Below are 19406 nucleotides of genomic sequence, written 5' to 3' on the forward strand. Positions count from 1 at the left end.
AAAAAATTCATACTATTCTGTTGATATACGGACTAGATAAGCTTCAGTACAAATTTGAAAACGTTAGAAATTGAAATTCCCGCCATCTATATAGAGGCTGCCATGATGTGGAACTCTTTTGTATTCAAGACCACAAAAATCAATAGTTTTGACGTCACACCGTCTGTTCCGGTTTTGATGAGATTCTAAGATGTACATGTGATATGGTAGATTTTACAAATAAATAGGTTGGTGCCTAATTTCTGTCAAGCTGTTAATTGCGCTAATGTGAAGGGGAGATGTGATCTTTTTGTTGCTGAAATTCCTGACCCAACCAAGTCATCTGAAAAGAAAAGACTATTTAAACTGTGGATCCATCATTTGCGTGATGACAAGTTGAGGTTCAGGACATTTGTATGAAAAAACGTGTTCCGTCTGCCAGGTCTGCAACTTGAATGAACGTCTTCTTTTCTCAATTCCCTCTTGCCAACGATCGGGCTCAAATCTATACGGCTCCAAACTTAAATATTCTTGACTTGTCTTGTTTACAGTGCTGCTGATGAAATAAACCGGAACTGACGGTGCGGCATCATAAATCAAACTTCAATGGCCGCTCTCTTAGCGGCGGGTAATTTAAGATATATGATAGATTGATATTGATTTCATCGTTAAAGGGACTGATTCACGATTTTCCCCAAATTTTTCTTTTTCACTTTTAATGATCAAAATCTATTGTTTAATGTGTTTAAAAGAGTTCACATAAAAATTAAGGTTATACATTATCACAGAAGCTCATTTTAGAGAGTTTATTATTAAATATCATTTGTTTTGTAAACAGAGATTGCGGTATGTTATTGTTTACGAAATTTTTAAAAGAAAGGAATATCGATCTGAATTTATTATATCTTTCACATTTCAAGCATTTTTGGGGTAAATGTGTCATCTAAAAGTTAAAATTTGTGACAATGCAAAATTAAGATGCTTTATATTACAAAAATAAATATTTCACCTGTTTGTTTGTATACATAAAAAGACTCGAGCCTTTGTTTACATAACACAGATTTAAGGCTAAAATATTGCTTTTATTCTTGCATTCAGAAAGTCAAAATTTTGGCTGTCCATATTAAATGAGTTATTATTTTAATGTTTACCATCAGAAATGAAAAATATTTTTATCAAAAATCGTGAACCAGTCCCTTTAAGCAAGGATTTTTGTCGTTAAAGACTGTCATTTATGATATCAGTAAGTAATACTTTATTCATGAAAGTAACAATGTGGTTGGGGTTGCCTTTCCCTTTAAAGTAGTACTTTCCTATTCTGCATATAGATTCCTTATGACAAGAACTTTCATTTGATGTTTGACCTTGTGACCTTGATCTTACAAGTTTTTATAAATCACAATAACTGAACAACAGCAGGACCAAGGTGACTCAGGTGAGCGATGTGGTCTATGGGCGTCTTATCTAATGGTGACCTGGTCTTTCTATGGATGCATGTGAAGAAAATGAAGGATTGAGAAATGCACTTAGAAGATTGCGTTTTGAAAATTTATTATAATAACCTGCATCATTTTTTAAATCATATTAATGTGAATTATCAGATGGACATCAGAAGGTCTCCCACCAGATGAACTTTCCATTCAAAATGGTATCCTGACAACTCGAGCCAGTCGTTTCCCTATGTGTATTGATCCACAACAGCAAGCCTTGAACTGGATTAAACGGAAAGAGGAACAAAACAATCTTAAGGTTAGAATCCTCATGGTGTTCATGATGTTGATTTCATTCAGTATTTTATGGCCAAAAATTGAGAAATTTATAGACCACTTGTTTTGGGGATATGAAAATATGTATTTTGATGCTCTAGGTGTGTACTTTCAATGACCATGATTTTCTGAAACAACTAGAATTGGCCATCAAGTATGGTTTCCCATTCCTGTTCAAAGATGTTGATGAATATATAGACCCAGTTATTGACAATGTATTGGAAAAGAACATCAAAGGTAGAGTAGCAATGTATATTTCATGTACATTTGAAAGAATATTAAGAAAAATATATCAAGTCTAACATGTAAAATTGTTAATGATATAGAATCAATCAATGACACAGAACACTGCATTGAATGTTCATTATGAATTGTTTCAGGAAGTAAGTTCAATTACACCAGGAAGTATAATGCATGAGTGATGAATGTTCTTATGTTCTATTTTGTCCATGATTCATTCAACACATATTGTATATGATTTAATTTGTTGTTGAATTAAGAAAAATACTGTAAATTCCTAAATATATGCGAGGAATTCATTATCGCATAAATTCGTGCAAAATATCACTCATGAAATAAAATTATTCGCTTTTAGTTTTATATTGCCAAATTACATGTAAAAACTCCTGATCAGAAGAGACTTGCGAATTGATGTTCTCGCGATTTGACGTTCATGAGTCATTTTGCGATAATAAGTACTCGCTTGAAATAAGGAATCTACAGTAGTGTATGACACTCATGTGAAATGCATGCTGCCTAATGTTTAGTTTCCTAGGTTGAACATTAATTCCCTTCTATTGTAATGTAATTTAAAATTACCAATTGTTAATTTCTGTTCAACTGAAGTTTAAACAGTAAAACACTTTTCTTGGTACATAATTTAACCTCTGAAAATAATTTCGAATCAAATAGCACAGAATTAAATCTAATGAAAGTTTGAAGCTTTTCCTTGAATTTCTTATTTATGTACTTTTTGTAGGTGACAAAGGTCGAGAGTTTATCCTATTGGGAGATAAAGAAGTAGACTATGACCCTAACTTCAGACTGTACCTAAACACCAAGCTTGCCAATCCAAAGTACACTCCTAACGTGTTTGGTAAATCTATGGTCATCAACTACACTGTCACACTAAAGGTTTGTGTGATAGAAATGTTTCATAACTTGATCTATACTACTCAAAATTTGATAAGGATCATAGATATTTTTATGTTTAAAAAATTAATAACTGCATAACTGGCAATATTGTGTCCAAGTGAAATCAAAAACATCTTCAACAAACTTGCACGTGCATTTCATGCCATGGGAAATGCGTTTCTCATCACAGTTTATGCTTTTGCTACCATTGCACGATTTTCACTCGGGCATCGGTAATAATAATAATAAATTCTTTTATTTAGACAGGATAACACAATTAGTACAAATGACTAGTTTACATTGTGGTCCTGTATAAAACATATTCACAGACTGAGAAATGAGAGAATAGAAAAATAGATAACATAATATAAAATATATACATAAAATACACACATGATATCACTGGGGGGAAAATAAACATATATATACATATATATATATATATATATATATATATATATATATACATACATATATACATATATATACATACATATACACACATATACATACATCACACCTATATATCACTCATTCGAGAAATAATGCTGCAAATATGCTGATTTAAAAGATGTAATAGAACCACAGCTTCTGACAGACTTGGGCAACTGATTCCATAAAATTGTGGAGGATACCTTAAAAGACCGTTTATAATATTCAGTTCGAACTTTTGGTAAATATAAAATGCCACTATCGCTACTTCTTGTTGTTCTGGAACTAACTTGGCTGACAAAATTAAAAACGTTCATATATTCTGGTGTCATGTTATTAAGAACCTTAAAAGCAAGCACTAGTTTTCTATATACAAAATAATCATGAACAGGCATCCATTTAAGAACACTAAAAATATCAGCTGTAGAAGTCTGAGTTACTTTCACCTTCAATATAATTCTGGCTGCCCTTTTCTGTAACTTAAAAAGTCTGTCAATAAAAACCCTGTTTTTGGCTGAGCACCAAACTGTGCAACAATAGTTAAAATGAGGAAATATAACAGTGTTATAAATTTTCAATAATGCTGCATTTGACACAAAAGTTTGCAGACGACATAAAATGCCTATTTTCTGTGAAAGTTTCTTGCATAAAGAATCAATGTGTACAGACCAGGTTAGACATTCATCTATTTGTACACCAAGAAGTTTGGCCGTTTTAACAGTATCTAAAACAATATCTCCTACTTTGATACACATTTTTCTACACTTTGAGAGTTTTTGTGCAGTGCCAATCAACATACATTGTGTTTTCGCTAAATTCATCGTAAGTTTATTACTTTCCATCCATTTCATAGAGTTTAAAAGATCATCATGTAACCTTTGATCAATAACATCAATAGATTGATGTGAAACATCCTGAGATGTATCATCTGCATATATAGGGACATTTGAGTGCTTTAGGCATTTAGGATAATCGTTAACAAATAAAATGAAGAACAATGGACCCAATATGGACCCCTGAGGCACTCCTATTGTAACATCTTTTTCATCTGACAAAACACCTTTCCATCTAACACATTGTGATCTTCCGCTAAGATAAGATTGAAACCATTTAAAAGAATTTTGACAAATACCAAATGATGAAAGCTTGTGTAACAATACCTGGTGGTTTACAGTGTCAAAGGCTTTACTAAGATCAATAAAAAGAACACCTGTTAATTTGCCACTATCTATATTACTTAACCATTTATCAATAATGTTATGAAGTGCTGTTTCGCAAGAATGCTTTGGTCTAAAACCGGATTGATGTTCCGTTAAAAGATTGTTTTTATCCAAATACTCGTAAAATGAGTTAAAAACAAATCGGTGTCTGATTCTTTCTAAAAATTTCAAACTCATTTGAGTGTTTACACTACGTTTATCAACACAATGCCCCCTCAATGTGTAAGGCGTCGCCTGATGACAGAACAACTGGGCAGATGTATTGGAATGCTTGATACTGGCTATTCACAACGTGACGTTGCAAATGCACTAAACGTCAGCCAGAGCGTTGTAAACAGGGCCTGGAACCGACAGCAAACTTTTGGTACAGCAGCACACCGACATGGGGGTGGTCGTCAGAGGTCGACAACCCAACGCCAACACCATTTTGTGGCTCTTCACGCACGACGCCATCCCTTCTGGACAGCAACCAGCCTACGTAACGACCTCCTGAACGCCTCGGGGATGAATGTGTCCACTCAGACGATACGGAATCAGCTTCACAATGCAGGTCTCAACTCGTGAAGGGCATGTGTTCGAGTCCCTCTGACTGTTCGACACCTGCGGGAGCGATTGGACTGGGCTAAAGATCATGTCACTTGGACACAGAACGATTGGGTTCAAGTTCTGTTCATCGATGAGTCCAGGTATTGTTTGGACTTTACAGACAGGAGGCACTGAGTGTGGCGATGACAACGTGAACGTTTCCATGATGCCAACATCAGTGAACATGACCGTTATGGTGGTGGTTCCATCATGGTCTGGGGTGGAATCAGCAGGGATGGAAGAACAGATCTTCATGTCCTGGAGAGAGGAACAATGAGGGGTGCGGTACCGGGATGAGATCCTCGATGTTTACGTCAGACCCTAAGCTGGTGCTGTTGGCCCTGAGTTCATCCTGATGGATGATAACGCCCGTCCTCATCGCGCCAGGGTGGTGGAGCAGTACCTTCAGCAGGAGACAATTGTCCGTATGGACTGGCCAGCGCGCTCGCCGGACTTGAACCCGATTGAGCATGTATGGAACATGCTGCAGGTTGCCCTTTCACGCCGTAGAGCACAACCCACGACTTTGGCAGAGCTTGGAAACGCCCTCGTGGAAGAGTGGAACAACCTTCCCATTGGAAACATCCGGGTGCTTATTGACAGATTGACTTGACGTTGTCAAGCCATCATTGATGCAAGGGGAGGCCATACCCGGTATTGACACTTCATCGACTAAGTGTAATGATGGACTATCCCCAAAGACTGTGTAATTCTTTCTCTGGTTTGCTGTTAACTTTTTGTAATGAAATGCCTTTTGGTGTTGTTATCAGATTTCAAGCATTCCGTATTGATAAAAGTTCATGCTGTTCATGAATTTTCATTCATAACCTGAGTAAACACGTTTCTGAGTCAAATTTATGTCTTTTGTTATGTTAGTGGTAAATTACACACATATAACCTAGTGATCCTTATCAAATTTTGAGTAGTATATTATATTATGAATATCTTCTGAACTATTTAACATCAGGGCTCAACATTAACTTAAATTTCCACTTGTCCATCGGACAAGCTGCCACCAAATGTTACTTGGCCGAATGTATATTTTACTTGTCCGACTCTATTTATTATTTCTGCTATTGGGCCGATTTGCTGAATGTCTTCACCGACCTTTTCAACCCGCTCATGCAAACTTTCTTTTTCTGCACATTGCCTATGACTTTTACTTTTCCAATGTGCAATCAACGTATCTTTTCGAAATTATGATGTACCTATAAAAATTGAACATAATTTGTCAGCGCATTCTTTATTGCTACGACAAATTTGACAAAACATTACACTCACTTGATGCCTATCTGAGCTACTTGAAGGGCCACAGGTACTTTCACTTTCTCGATCGCCTTCGTACATTAATCCAGGAAATTCGGATTTCCAGCTCTCTTGAAATAACCTTTCTCTTTTCTTCTCATACTTTCTCTTTTCATTCTTTGATCTTTTACTGTAGCTTCTTCGTCCGAATCATCTTTGTTTCTTTTTCTTATTGTAAAGGCAAACTTTGTCAGGTCCTTAATTGACTTTGACTAGTTCTCATGAGTATGAAGACCAGTTTACATCATAGTTGTATTGTTTATATTAATTTCGTATTTGAAAGTTGCAATGAACAAAAACTCGCTGCGGTTTACGAATATCAGTGATATTTTTTTTATTTTAAGTCAAAGTATTCAACAAATATAACAAGTACAAGCTTACAACAAAAGTTACTTGTTCACGACATGGGGAATTTGTTTTTTATACGCCCGTCTTAGGACGGGACGTATTATGGTATGGCCTTCATGTCCGTCCGTCTGTCCGTCCGTCTGTTAGCTTTTTCGTGTCCGACCCGTAACTTAAATACTACAAGGCCTAGAATCATCAAACTTTGTCTGTAGATACATCTTGGGTAGAAGGTGTGTCGCACATTAAAACCAGGTCACTGTGACTTTTCATTAAGAAGATATGGCCATATATGGCAAAAACTTGTCCGTCTGTTAGCTTTTTCGTGTCCGACCCGTAACTTAAATACTACAAGGCCTAGAATCATCAAACTTTGTCTGTAGATACATCTTGGGTAGAAGGTGTGTCGCACATTAAAACCAGTTCACTGTGACTTTTCATTAAGAAGATATGGCCATATATGGCAAAAACTTGTCCGGCTCATAACTTGAAAACTTTTAGACCTAGAATCACCAAAATTGGTCAACTAATGCATCTTAGGTAGAAGGTGTGTCGCATCCTACTTTAAGGTCACTGTGACATTTAATTAAGGTGATATAAAAAAGAATGTTTTAATGGGTACAATCTATACTGTTAACAATATGTGACGGGCGTATCATGTGCCGTGGCGGTGCACTTTTTTTATTTCATCCTGGGTTCCTGATCTTCTAGAATTCCGAAGTTCTGCGATAGGTATGGATTTGGCCTTTTCAACAACGGCATCTGTTAAATTTATCAGATATTTCTATCTTAATAAAAATGTTTTTAATTCCTGTAGACGATTGATAAATTCCCCTTGTCGTAACTCACAATCCCCGTAATATAAATATGTACTTTTCTGTGAAACATTGCTTCCCAATTTTACAACAATCTGAAAATCTAAAGGACCTTTTTGAAATAAAGAACATTGTCTACAGCCGACATCAACCTCCAAACCTTAAAAAATTACTAATGAAAGCCAGATTTTCATCTGATGAAGAAAAACCTACAGTTTCCAAATGTATGGATCCCCGTTGTGGCACCTGTCCTTATTTAAAAACAGGAGACTCATTTACTTTTAAATGTGGCAAAACGTTCACTAATATGTCGTGCAAATCCAGAAATTTAATATATTGCATGATTTGTACTTCCTGAGGAGAAAACTATATAGGACAGACCGGAACCAAACTAGCCGACCGCGTGAGAATCCACAAACAACAAATACGGGATCCGTCCGTCAGGAATACACCCTGCAGTGAACATTTCGATTTATGTGCCAATGGAAACTTTTTAATATTTCCGTTTTATAAAGTTTTAGGAAATAATGAACACTTACGGAGAGCAAAAGAGGACTATTTTGTAAAGTTATTCAAACCTAAATTGAATGTAAGTTAATTATTATAACTAGGAGATGTTACATTTCAAGTCATTGCTTTATTTTTGGTGCCTTATTGACTTCAACCTGCGCCAATTTAGTATGCTGCCTTTGTGACGTCACAATAACGACGTCTTTTAAAACTACAATGTCATAACAAGTACATTGTACTCTTTTTGTAAAACTTGTTACACTCTGAAGAGCCGAACTACACAGTGTAATTAATTAAATGTGGATCATGTATACTTAGTCATCGTTGGATATATTTTATATATATATATATATATGATGGCAAAAGTTACAAATATAATAATTGTGCACAAAAAAATTTTTCTCTCTCCCACATTCATACCATTTTTCATACTATCAATATCAATTATCACAATTTTAATGAAAAGCTTTGAAAAAAAAAATTGTACATACATTTGTACTATAATCAATGTTTTTTTTCTTTACTATATACTGCTTTCTTCAAATAAATTGCTCCACCCTGCCCATTTGATATCAAATTGGCTCATACAAGAATTTCAAACATAATAAAAAATTTCAACGCAACAATTTCTTTTCAAGGGGTTCAATAAACCCTTAATATTTGGATCTTTATTACTTTTCAAACAATAAATTAAATGTAATTAATGTGTATTAAAAGTTTTTTTCTTTAAATGTGTAAATGTAGGAAATACAAAATACTATCGAAAGAAATGTAAAGTGAAAAACATAAAAACAATGTCATATTTGCAAGAAATATCCTGGGTATGATGCATATGAGCAACAAAATAACATGATATAATAAGAATTCCATGTATTTAATTACTCCCTGAATACTTATCATTTACTTAGTTTGTCTATCATTCGAATTCGGGTGATGAAATTTGGTATGAGAAACTTTCTGAACACATTCACTCAGGCAGTGATGGATATTTGTCCGACTCCCGCATGTAAACAAGTTGTTTTGTGCCTTACTATGAACAAGAGTTCTCCAAAGGGAAATAACTCGGTTGTATCTCGTTTTGACAGGGTCTTGAAGATCAGTTACTCAGTGTCATCGTGAAGTTTGAGAGGCGAGAGTTAGAAGAGCAAAGGGAACGCCTAATTCAGGAGACCAGCACGAATAAGAAGCTTCTGAAGGACCTGGAAGATGCCCTTCTGAGAGAGTTGGCCCAGTCTCAGGGCAACATGTTGGACAATATGGAGCTAATCCAGACCCTGGAGGAAACCAAGACCAAGGCGACTGAGGTATTCACAAGTTACCTCCCTTATAAAGCATTTAAACTTACAAATATAAATGATCATGAATTTGAAAATTGTTAAAAGCATGACATTGTCTTATTTCACAATACATGTACTATAAATTACATACATTCTGTGATAATTTTTTCCATGACTTTTGAGTTGTTGGATTTATCAATGAGATATGATTTTTGCAAAAGATCAATTTCTTCAAGTTGCAGTCAAAACTGCCAGAGTGACCCACTGTATTAAGCGACTTACTGTCATATGTGACCATAAAAAAATTTTGCAACCTTTTCATATAATTTCACAAAATTTTACCTTTATTTAATAACTGTACATTTTTCGATTAAAACTCGATTTCGGTCGAGCTTGACTATTCTGGGAGTTAATATCACCCCTAACACTCGCGTTTTTAAAATGCACAGATAATATTACGGCGATGATCCTGTTTAGTCGGCACTCTGAATCAATCATTATATATAACCAATTTAAATCAATTCGTTAACGTGTAATCAACCTTGCAGGGTCGTGTGGGGTTAATTAACAAAACCCAAGTTTGAATTTCAACGAACTCTCAGATGTGCAGGGTAGATTGAATATGAAATCTCCCATCTGATATACCATTATGTTCAACAGAGTAGAAAATTAGCCAGTTGCAAAAAAAATCATGTAAATTGTGCTTGGGATTAAAATTTTAAATGGAGTATTCGTGATTTTCCTGTTCAAAATGCCCAAAGTTTCCAAAGAATCATGACTGCATGGGACTAGCAGCTCACTTTGACATATCCTGAGTATTTGACACATCCGAGTTCAAGAAAGTTGCCTGCATTAGTTCAAAACTTAAAAGATTTGCTGTGCACAATGGATATTGTGATTTATTTAATGTCTTTCAAATTGAATAACATATTTCCAGCATTTATTGTACAAAAGGAGATGCAACACTTTATCACTTGCTTTCTTATCACCATTGCATTTTTTAAAGTTACAAATAGGCTATACATAAATACTCTTTACAACAAAATGTTTTCAAGTTTTAGAAAATTTGCATGCAGTTCATAAATGAATTTGAATCCCATGTAATATGAAATCCATGCAAACTTTATCATTCTTAAACATATTAAATGTAATTTTTGATGAATAATAAATCATAATACATCACATTGTATTTTACATTTTTAACTACAGTGTATTATTATACCCCCTGAACGAAGTTCTGGGGGGTATATAGGAATCACTCTGTCTGTCTGTCTGTCTGTCCGTCCGTCTATCCGTCTGCAGATTCGTGTCCGGGCCATAACTTCTTTGTTCTTTGACTTAGGCATACCATATTTGGCACACAGGTGGATCACCATGAGACAATGTGTCGAGTACCTTCATGACCTCTATATGACTTTGACCCTTGACCTCAAGGTCAAAATTGAAGGTTTTTTACAATGGATTCGTGTCCGGACCATAACTTCTTTGTTCTTTGACATAGGCATACCATATTTGACACATGAGTGAATCACCATGAGACAATGTGTCATGTACCTTCATGACCTCCATATGACCTTGACCTCAAGGTCAAAATTAAAGGTTTTTACAATGGATTCGTGTCAGGGCCATGACTTATTTGTTCTTTGACATAGGCATGTCATATTTCACACATGAGTGTATCACCATGAGACGATGTGTTGAGTACCTTCATGACCTCTATATGACCTTGAACTTTGACCTCAAAGTCAAAATTGATTATAGGGTTTTGACATAGTCATACCATAAGACATGGGTGTATCACCATGAGACTATGTGTCATGTACATTCATGACCTCTTTATGACCTTGACCTTTGATCTCAAGGTCAAAATTATAGGTTTATGCCATAGATTTGTGTTCGGACTATATCTTCCATTTTCTTCTACAAAGGCATACCATATTTTTACACTCAAGAAAGAGGTAATTTATACCTATTAACAACACCCTTTAGGAGATTGGGGTAAGGGGGGGGGTATTCTTAGTTAGCATTGCTCACAGTACATCTTGTTTTATTAGTTGTTTTACAGATTTTTAGGTCACCGAGTAAACCCAAGTGACCTTCATGTATTGTATATAGGCCTATCTGAAAATATGAGATACTTTTCCTTGTTAATTTTATTTTACAACTACTAAAACCATGCTTGATATTCCAAATACAAGTACAGTTAATTTCTCCATTGTACAAACTATTTTTGCATATTATTTGCGAAATGCGTTTACTGCAGAAAATAAGCAACCCGTATTAAGATACCACCTGTCATATGTGACCTTTTTTCCATTCTCCGTTGGATGGTTTCTATATACAGTCTTGTATTCACAAGAGCCTAATTTTCATGTCAAGGCAACCTCACAAGTGAACTCAAAAATAAAGATTTTGTGAATTAAAACTTGTTTATGATACTCATTATTCCAGTATATTTCATTTATTTAAATTTGAAGTTGAAAACTTTCAGGTATCAGAGAAATTGAAGTTGGGAGCCAAGACGGCCATTGATATTGACAAACTTCGAGATGGTTATAGACCTGCAGCTCGTAGAGGAGCAATTCTTTTCTTCATCCTAGCAGATCTGTCTACTATCAACACAATGTACCAGTACAGCTTGGATGCTTATTTAGGGGTGTTTGAACTCTCCTTGAAGAAGTCCATGCCAGATGCCATTCTACAGAAGAGGTTGAAAAACATCATGGACACTCTAACTCACAATATGTACAACTATGGGTGCACAGGTGAGGATCACGCCGAAAAGGTTCTAACACAAACTGTACAGAACCTATACATCCTTAAAATCACCTTGAAATAGAATATAACTTCTGAAGATTCCTTATGCAAGTACTTAATTTGGTGAAGTCACCATTCATCGTCAATTCATGAAAGTATAATCATGAGTACTATATTCTGAAGAAATTTGTTCTGTGGAATTGTTATATTTCATGGGAGCTCTATTTTCTTTGGTATACTTATCTAACAAATTTAAAACCTCAACGAAATGCACAATTCATACAGCATTTTAGTGTTCAGAAACCATATTATCCATGAAATTACATTTCTAGGAATCTAAAAAATCCTGGCAATCCTTTAAAGTTTTTTTTGCTTTTAAAAATTCATATATTACAGGGTTGCAAATAAGTTCAATAGCCATTTGGGCTACTGAAATGGCAACATTTAGGAGCCCCCACACATTTTCAGAAGCTCATACTTCCACAGGTGCTAAGCCCTAATCACAGAGTTCGGGCCCAAACATGTGCATACTTCAATGAAGCAATTTAAGAATTTTAAGAAGTAAAAATATACATCTTGTTTATTGACAAATACTGATACTTTTACCAAAATGTGACCTATTTAATTTCCATCCAGTTTCCTCATAAAAATTCCTAAATGCTTACCTTTGCAGTTATGAAAAACCTCTTAGTTTTTTAACCCAAAAGATCAGAAAGAAAATTCAAACTGGAATTGGAAAAAATCTGCAGAATACACACATGTATGTTAACACATTTTGAAAAATCGATTATTGAAATAGATAATCGATTATCACTAAGAATAAGATAATAGATCGATTTTCGATTATAAACGATCATTGAGCTGGTCTGTAGAATTGAGAATTGCTCAGAAATGAGCTGGTCTGCATTAATTTCCAAATAAATATAATGTAAACGATAATGTTGCAATTTTATTTCCAGATTCATTGTTTATAGAAATAATTAGCTTTCACACGCAATGACTGCCACAAATTTAATAATGAAGGAAGATCTTTAGGTTCTTATTATATACAGAATTTGAAAGCGGTTATTATATGTGAAAATATTTAATTTAAGTTTACTGATATTACATTAAAAATAAATAGATTTCGCCAAATGTCAGCCATTTGGCATGGCTTTGTGATGTCACTATCAAATATTACGTCATTTTATTACTAGTTGATTTTCAAACTCCATATCGAGGCCTCATTACGTCACCTACGAATAGACCTCTCCTATACAGATTTGTATATTGTGAGTCCGCGATTATCACGCAGGCAAATAACACTAAAGAAGTAGTTCATAGTTAAAAGTTTAAAGATATTGACATTAAGAGCATTAATATAAAAGTATGGATTTTATTTTAAACATAAAATGATCAAAATAACATTAAAGGACACATGACACAAAAAATTATTTATCTGCAATCATTGTCTTTATAATCCATAAGTCAGATTCTCACACTGAATCTGTTAAACACGCATCCGTTTCACAGCTAAAGCTGTAACACTGTACTGATAAGCAGCATGACCTCAATATGCATATTCTAAACCCCAGAGATCGGAAACAGTCGGGGTGACGTCAGAGATGAGCTACAGCACAGAGATGCTATATGCTTCTACAGAAGAGATACTATAAATCTTTCTTATCACTGATCAAAGACAAACAGTTTCCCTAATTACCAGTAATGGGTTAAATGCTATCATAAACAAAGAACATGCACACTCATATTTCTTTGTATCTAAAGAGTTACACTGTAGTCATATAGTTTGTAAGGATGCCGTATTGTGCTGTTTATAATTGTTCAACCTCTTCAAAAGTGGACAAAAATGTGTCATTTTTTCGCTTCCCCAAAGATGCAGGTCTTCAAAAAGCATGGGTACATTACTGTCGTAGAAGAGACCTTACATTAACCAAATACAGTAAAATATGTGAGAAACACTTTACGCCAGATCAGTATTCTCGTTACCCACCCCGGTTAGCTGAATTAGGTTATGATAATGCTCATGCTCAGTTAAAAGATGATGCTGTACCCGATGCTGAGTGGCCTACCCAAGGTGAATATTCAACTTAATCAAATACTGAGAGAAAAAACCCATCTGGGTATGGTGCATATAGAAAGCAACAAAAACTTCAGGTAAAAAAAACTAATTTTTTTTTACAATATGATTACATATGTGCTGCAAGTTAACTGCTTTTTACTATTCGTATTTTGTATCAGGATTCAAATTTAAATTTGGGGAGGGGGTACAATTTGCTAGAGAAAATTGTTACCAAAAGAAAACAAAGATCATTTTTTATAATCCCTGTCATATGGGTAAACGGGGAAAAAGTCACAGGGAAAAAAAGTCACAATCTGGGTAGGAAAAAAAGTCACTGGAAAGTAAGTCACAGGAAAAAAAGTCACAATATGTATAAAGAGTGTCTATGACCACACCTAGCAAAAAAAGTCACAATTTCTTTTGTTCAAAATTTTTGATTGCTTTTGCCTATACTAAGAAAAAAAAAGTCACAATATTTATAAAGAGTGACTTTGACCATACGTAGAAAAAATAAAGCACCGATGAATAGTTAACATTTGCTAAAAAAAAAAACCAAACATATTTTTTCCTTCATCCTATGTATGGCTTCAAAGATTGTAAACTGATGCCATTTTGTCTACTTATACAGGGAATACACTGTCTAGAAAAGGGGAAAGGTGCCTTGTGAAGCCACTAATTAATCTCAACAGTCCCTTCAACAACTGTTGTAAATACTTAAAAGTTAATTTTTATTGGGGTTATTTGTTTGTTGCAAACTATTAAAAAAACCATGGAATCTTCTAACTTTGAATCAAATTTAAGTAGAACTTTTCTCCTTATATAATAATTGACTTTATATATATATATATATATATATATATATATATATATATATGTAGTTTTCTTTCAAAATATATATACTGTGACTTTCTCCCCCTTTCTTTGTATATGTGACCCTTTTCTATCAAAATATATACTATGAATTTTCCCCTATACATATAATATAATATATATTGTGACTTTTTTTCATACATCTATGTGATTTTTATACAAAATATATATTGTGACTGTTTTTCCTGTGACTTATTTTCCTGTGATTTTTCATCCGTGACTTTTTTCCCGTGACTTTTTTTCCTACATTCATTTTATGGTAGGTTTCTTACATTATTTATATGTGACATACATTTTTATAGATAAGGGGTTCAGAATGCCATGATGTCAATTCATTAGACATATACGGAATTTTTGTTGATTTTTTTTTCAATATATACATGATATACATACTGGTACATATTTATATATGTTTAGCAATTTAGAGCTTGGGGGGAAGGAGGATCAACAACCTAAATCTGCTGCAAATGTGAATATCAAAGTTTAAGTTTATTACATGATTTCCAATAATATTTTACTGCAATTGAATTTTGTTATTTCTTAAATAAATCAGAGTTCTGATAAGTCTTCAGCCATTGTATTGAATACGTTACGGTGAGAATTTCCAAGAAGCTCACCTCTGACGTATATAACACACACGTGACTCTTATCTCATTAACTGTCGGCACTGCTCGGAGAACTGCTTCGGCTGGTGTTTACAGATTACTATTTCCAGCTGTGCCTTGTTATCAGATGCTTGTTTAACAGATTCAGTGTGAGAATCTGACTTAAGGATTACAAAGACAATGATTACAGACAAATAATTTTTTGTGTCATGTGTCCTTTAAAAAGTAGGGAGACTCTGTTCAAGTTATTGTGTAAAGTAATGAACTTGATGTTACGTTCTTGTTTTGAAAGTTGTTTACGTTTGACGTTATGTTTTTTCGTCATTCTACAGTGACGTCACACAGTATACGCAGTCTAAGAAATCGCTATCCCATAATGCCTAACTGGAAGAGTTGGGTTTGTGAGCAAACGAGCTCTGGCGGAAGTTTGGTTGATTTTAGCTTTGGTCCTCTTATAGATAAACACAAAATACCATAGTTGAAAAATGATCAATTTGCTGGGCCATATACAGCCAATAATGTACTTTGTTCTTTACTCACATTGGTGAGTAGATGAGTGCTTATTGGAGTTTTACAAAGAGGCTTACTTTTACAATCAACGGCTGACTTTTACAGTTTAAAGGGGCCAACTCCAAATATGAAAAATTTGGAAGTGGTATTTGCAAAATTCAAAGACTTTACCACATTCAGTTGTTGTATATATTGTTTAACGTCCCACTCGATAATTTTTCACTCAGCTCAGTAGTAGAGAGTTTGCTTCGTAACCGGGAGGTTATGAGTTTGAGCCCCACTCGTGCCATGACCGTGTCAAGCCTAAGATTGATAGATTTAATGTTGTTTAACGTCCCTCTCAAGAATTTTTCACTCTTATGGCAAACCTAAGGCGTTAGAATAAGTAGTGATTGCTCCTTCGCCAAACGCTCAGCATTTAGAAGTGAAAATCACGAGTCCTTCAGGTATGACCTTAAAAACGGAGGTCCCGTGCAGCGGCATGCGTTGGCACAATAAAGAACCCTCACTACTACTGCGCTGAGCGCTAAACATAGGCCGGGTCTACATTTGTGGTACTTCACCTACAGATGGTGACCTCTTAATATGAGTGAAAAATCCAGGAAGGGACGTAAAAGCAACCGATCAATCATATGGAGACGTCACTATTGCCGTTGAAGGGCTGCAAAATGTACGCATATGCTCGGCACTTACGACCTTTGAGCAGGGATGGATTTTTATCATGCCACATCTGTTGTGACACGGGACCTCGGGTTTTCCGATATTATCCGAAGGATCGCCCTATTTAGTCGCCTCTTGCGGCAAGCAAGGGGTATTGCAGAGGACCTATTCTAACCCGGATATCCACGGGGTATGGCATTTCTGAAGGACAAGCATGTGTCAAATGTTTATATCGATAATGTATAGAATATACTAGGGAGTAATCGATTTTCATGGGGGCCAATTTTCATGAGTCATTACCACAAACTGTATATACATGTATACAATTACACATCACTTATTGGTTGTATTTACATTTAAACCTAGATATTCAACACGAAAGAGAGGGAAACAAGGATGTAGCATTTTTTTCTTCTCAAAATGAGAGGGAAAAATATATCTCGACAAGCCTACCCCTTGACTTTTTGGTCTAGTATAGAGCTGCCATCCAAAAGTATGTGTGTGGGTGGGTAGGGGTTGCTTTGTTCCTTGGGGAGCCAGAATCATAAGATTTGAGGTATAGAGAACATTTAAGCTCTCAGGGCTGATGACACATTATTTAGAAATGTCAGGATAACTTGAGGTCGTCTGCTTACAAGGAGTGCCCTGTGGTACGTATAAACTTATGATATACAATAAAGCTTAAAAACACTCTTTTTATGGCAATTTTCTGGGTCCCTTCATGCATTTCTCAGCTCGTCATTCGCAGTTAATAAATTACATGTACATTTGAATATTGATTTTAGCTTCATGAAATATGAAAACGAGTAGTGCATTGTGAAAGTGTTGAACAAATGTAGAAAGAATAAGAGTTGCTAAAGAGTTTACAATACTCTTGTAATAAACATAATTGTCGGTTTTGGTGTTTTTACTGAAGCAGTCTATATACTCATTTCGGTCCAATTTCTGTAGTTGGAGTTGATCCCTTTAAATTGTAAAAGTCAGTCGTCGATTATAAAAGTAAGCCTCTTCGTAAAACTCCATTTGTAGCCCTGTATTGATTACATACATAGAATACTTGTAATAAGGAATCTAGGTTATGATACATGTGCAAAATTTCATTTTTTTCCCATCAAAGTAGAGAGGGATATCGCTTTTAACCAGTGGATTGCAACAATATTTCCTGCACTATTTTTTTCGTTTCTTAAAATACTAAATATTTGAAAATTCCTATTTTCCCCAGGTATATTTGAAAAACACAAACTGCTGTTCTCTTTCCAAATTACCATCAAGCTGGAACAAGATCTGAGCCATGTGTCTCAGGATGAGCTCGATTTCTTCATCAAGGTACAGAGACATGGTTAACTATTTCTATGTCAATAATATGCTTCAAGGTATATTTCAGTATTGATATACCTAGTTATTTGTTTGTACAGCATACCACTGATGTTTTAATAACTAGAGGCTCAAGTGAGCATTTATAGCTCACCTGAGCCAAAGGCTCAAGTGAGCTTTTCTGATCAAAATTTGTCCATTGTCTGTCGGCGGCGGCGTAAACTTTTCACATTTTCGACTTCTTCTCAAGAACCACTGAGCCATTTTCAACCAAACTTGCCACAAAGCATCCTTGGATGAAGGGCTTTCAAGTTTGTTCAAATGAAGGGCCATGTCCCTTTCAAAGGGAAGATAATCACAAAAATGCAAAAATAGGGTGGGGTCATTTAAAAATCTTCTTCTCAAGAACCACTGGGCCAGAAAAGCTGAAATTTACATGAAAGCTTCCTGACATAGTGCAGATTCAAGTTTGTTCAAATCATGGCCCCCGGGGGCTGGATGGGGCCACAATAAGGGATCAAAGTTTTACATACTAGTATATAGGATAAATCTTTAAAAATCTTCTCAAGAACCACTGAGACAGAAAAGCTGAAATTTACATGAAAGCTTCCTGACATAGTGCAAATTCAAGTTTGTTCAAATCATGGCCCCCGGGGGTTGGATGGGGCCACAATAAGGGATCAAATTTTACATACTAATATATAGGATAAATCTTTAAAAATCTTCTTAAGAACCACTGAGCCAGAAACTTTAAGTTGAAATTTACATGAAAGCTTCCTGACATAGTGCAGATTCAAGTTTGTTCAAATCATGGCCCCCGGGGGGTGGATGGGGCCACAATAGGGGATCAAAGTTTTACATACAAATATATAAGGAAAATCTTTAAAATCTTCTCAAGAACCACTGAGCCAGAAAAGCTGATATTTACATGAAAGCTTTCTGACATATTTCAGATTTCAGTTTGTTAAAATCATGGCCTCCCCAGGGATAGGATGGGATCACAAGGGAGGGATCAGAGTTTTGCAACCAAATATATAGGGAAAATCTTTAAATATGAGCCAAGGTTACTCAGGTGAGCGATGTGGCCCTTAGGCCTCTTGTTTATCTTTGTCGTTGTTGAAAGCTTTTCATATTTTCACCTTCTCCAGAACCACTTGGCTAATATGAATCAAACTTGATACAAATCATCCTTGGATGTAGGGGATTCAAGGTTGTTCAAAAGAAGGGGCTATGTCCCCTTCATAGGGGAAATAATTGTGAAAA

At 35.1% G+C, this 19406-nt stretch overlaps 1 protein-coding gene across 4 annotated transcripts in view; it reads left to right on the forward strand.

Moving 5' to 3' along the window:
• LOC125664627 (dynein axonemal heavy chain 10-like) overlaps positions 1-19406 on the forward strand; it is a 228130-nt gene that overhangs the window by 179893 nt on the left and 28831 nt on the right. For all 4 annotated transcript variants that reach the window (XM_048897447.2, XM_056154597.1, XM_056154594.1 and 1 more), the window contains 6 exons: positions 1581-1728; positions 1847-1982; positions 2725-2879; positions 9177-9395; positions 11860-12133; positions 18052-18155. In XM_048897447.2, coding sequence (XP_048753404.2) covers positions 1581-1728; positions 1847-1982; positions 2725-2879; positions 9177-9395; positions 11860-12133; positions 18052-18155 — 1036 coding nt within the window. The remainder of the gene's footprint in view (positions 1-1580; positions 1729-1846; positions 1983-2724; positions 2880-9176; positions 9396-11859; positions 12134-18051; positions 18156-19406) is intronic.

Source organism: Ostrea edulis, chromosome 1, assembly GCF_947568905.1.
Source record: "Ostrea edulis chromosome 1, xbOstEdul1.1, whole genome shotgun sequence".
Classification (NCBI taxonomy): domain Eukaryota; kingdom Metazoa; phylum Mollusca; class Bivalvia; order Ostreida; family Ostreidae; genus Ostrea; species Ostrea edulis.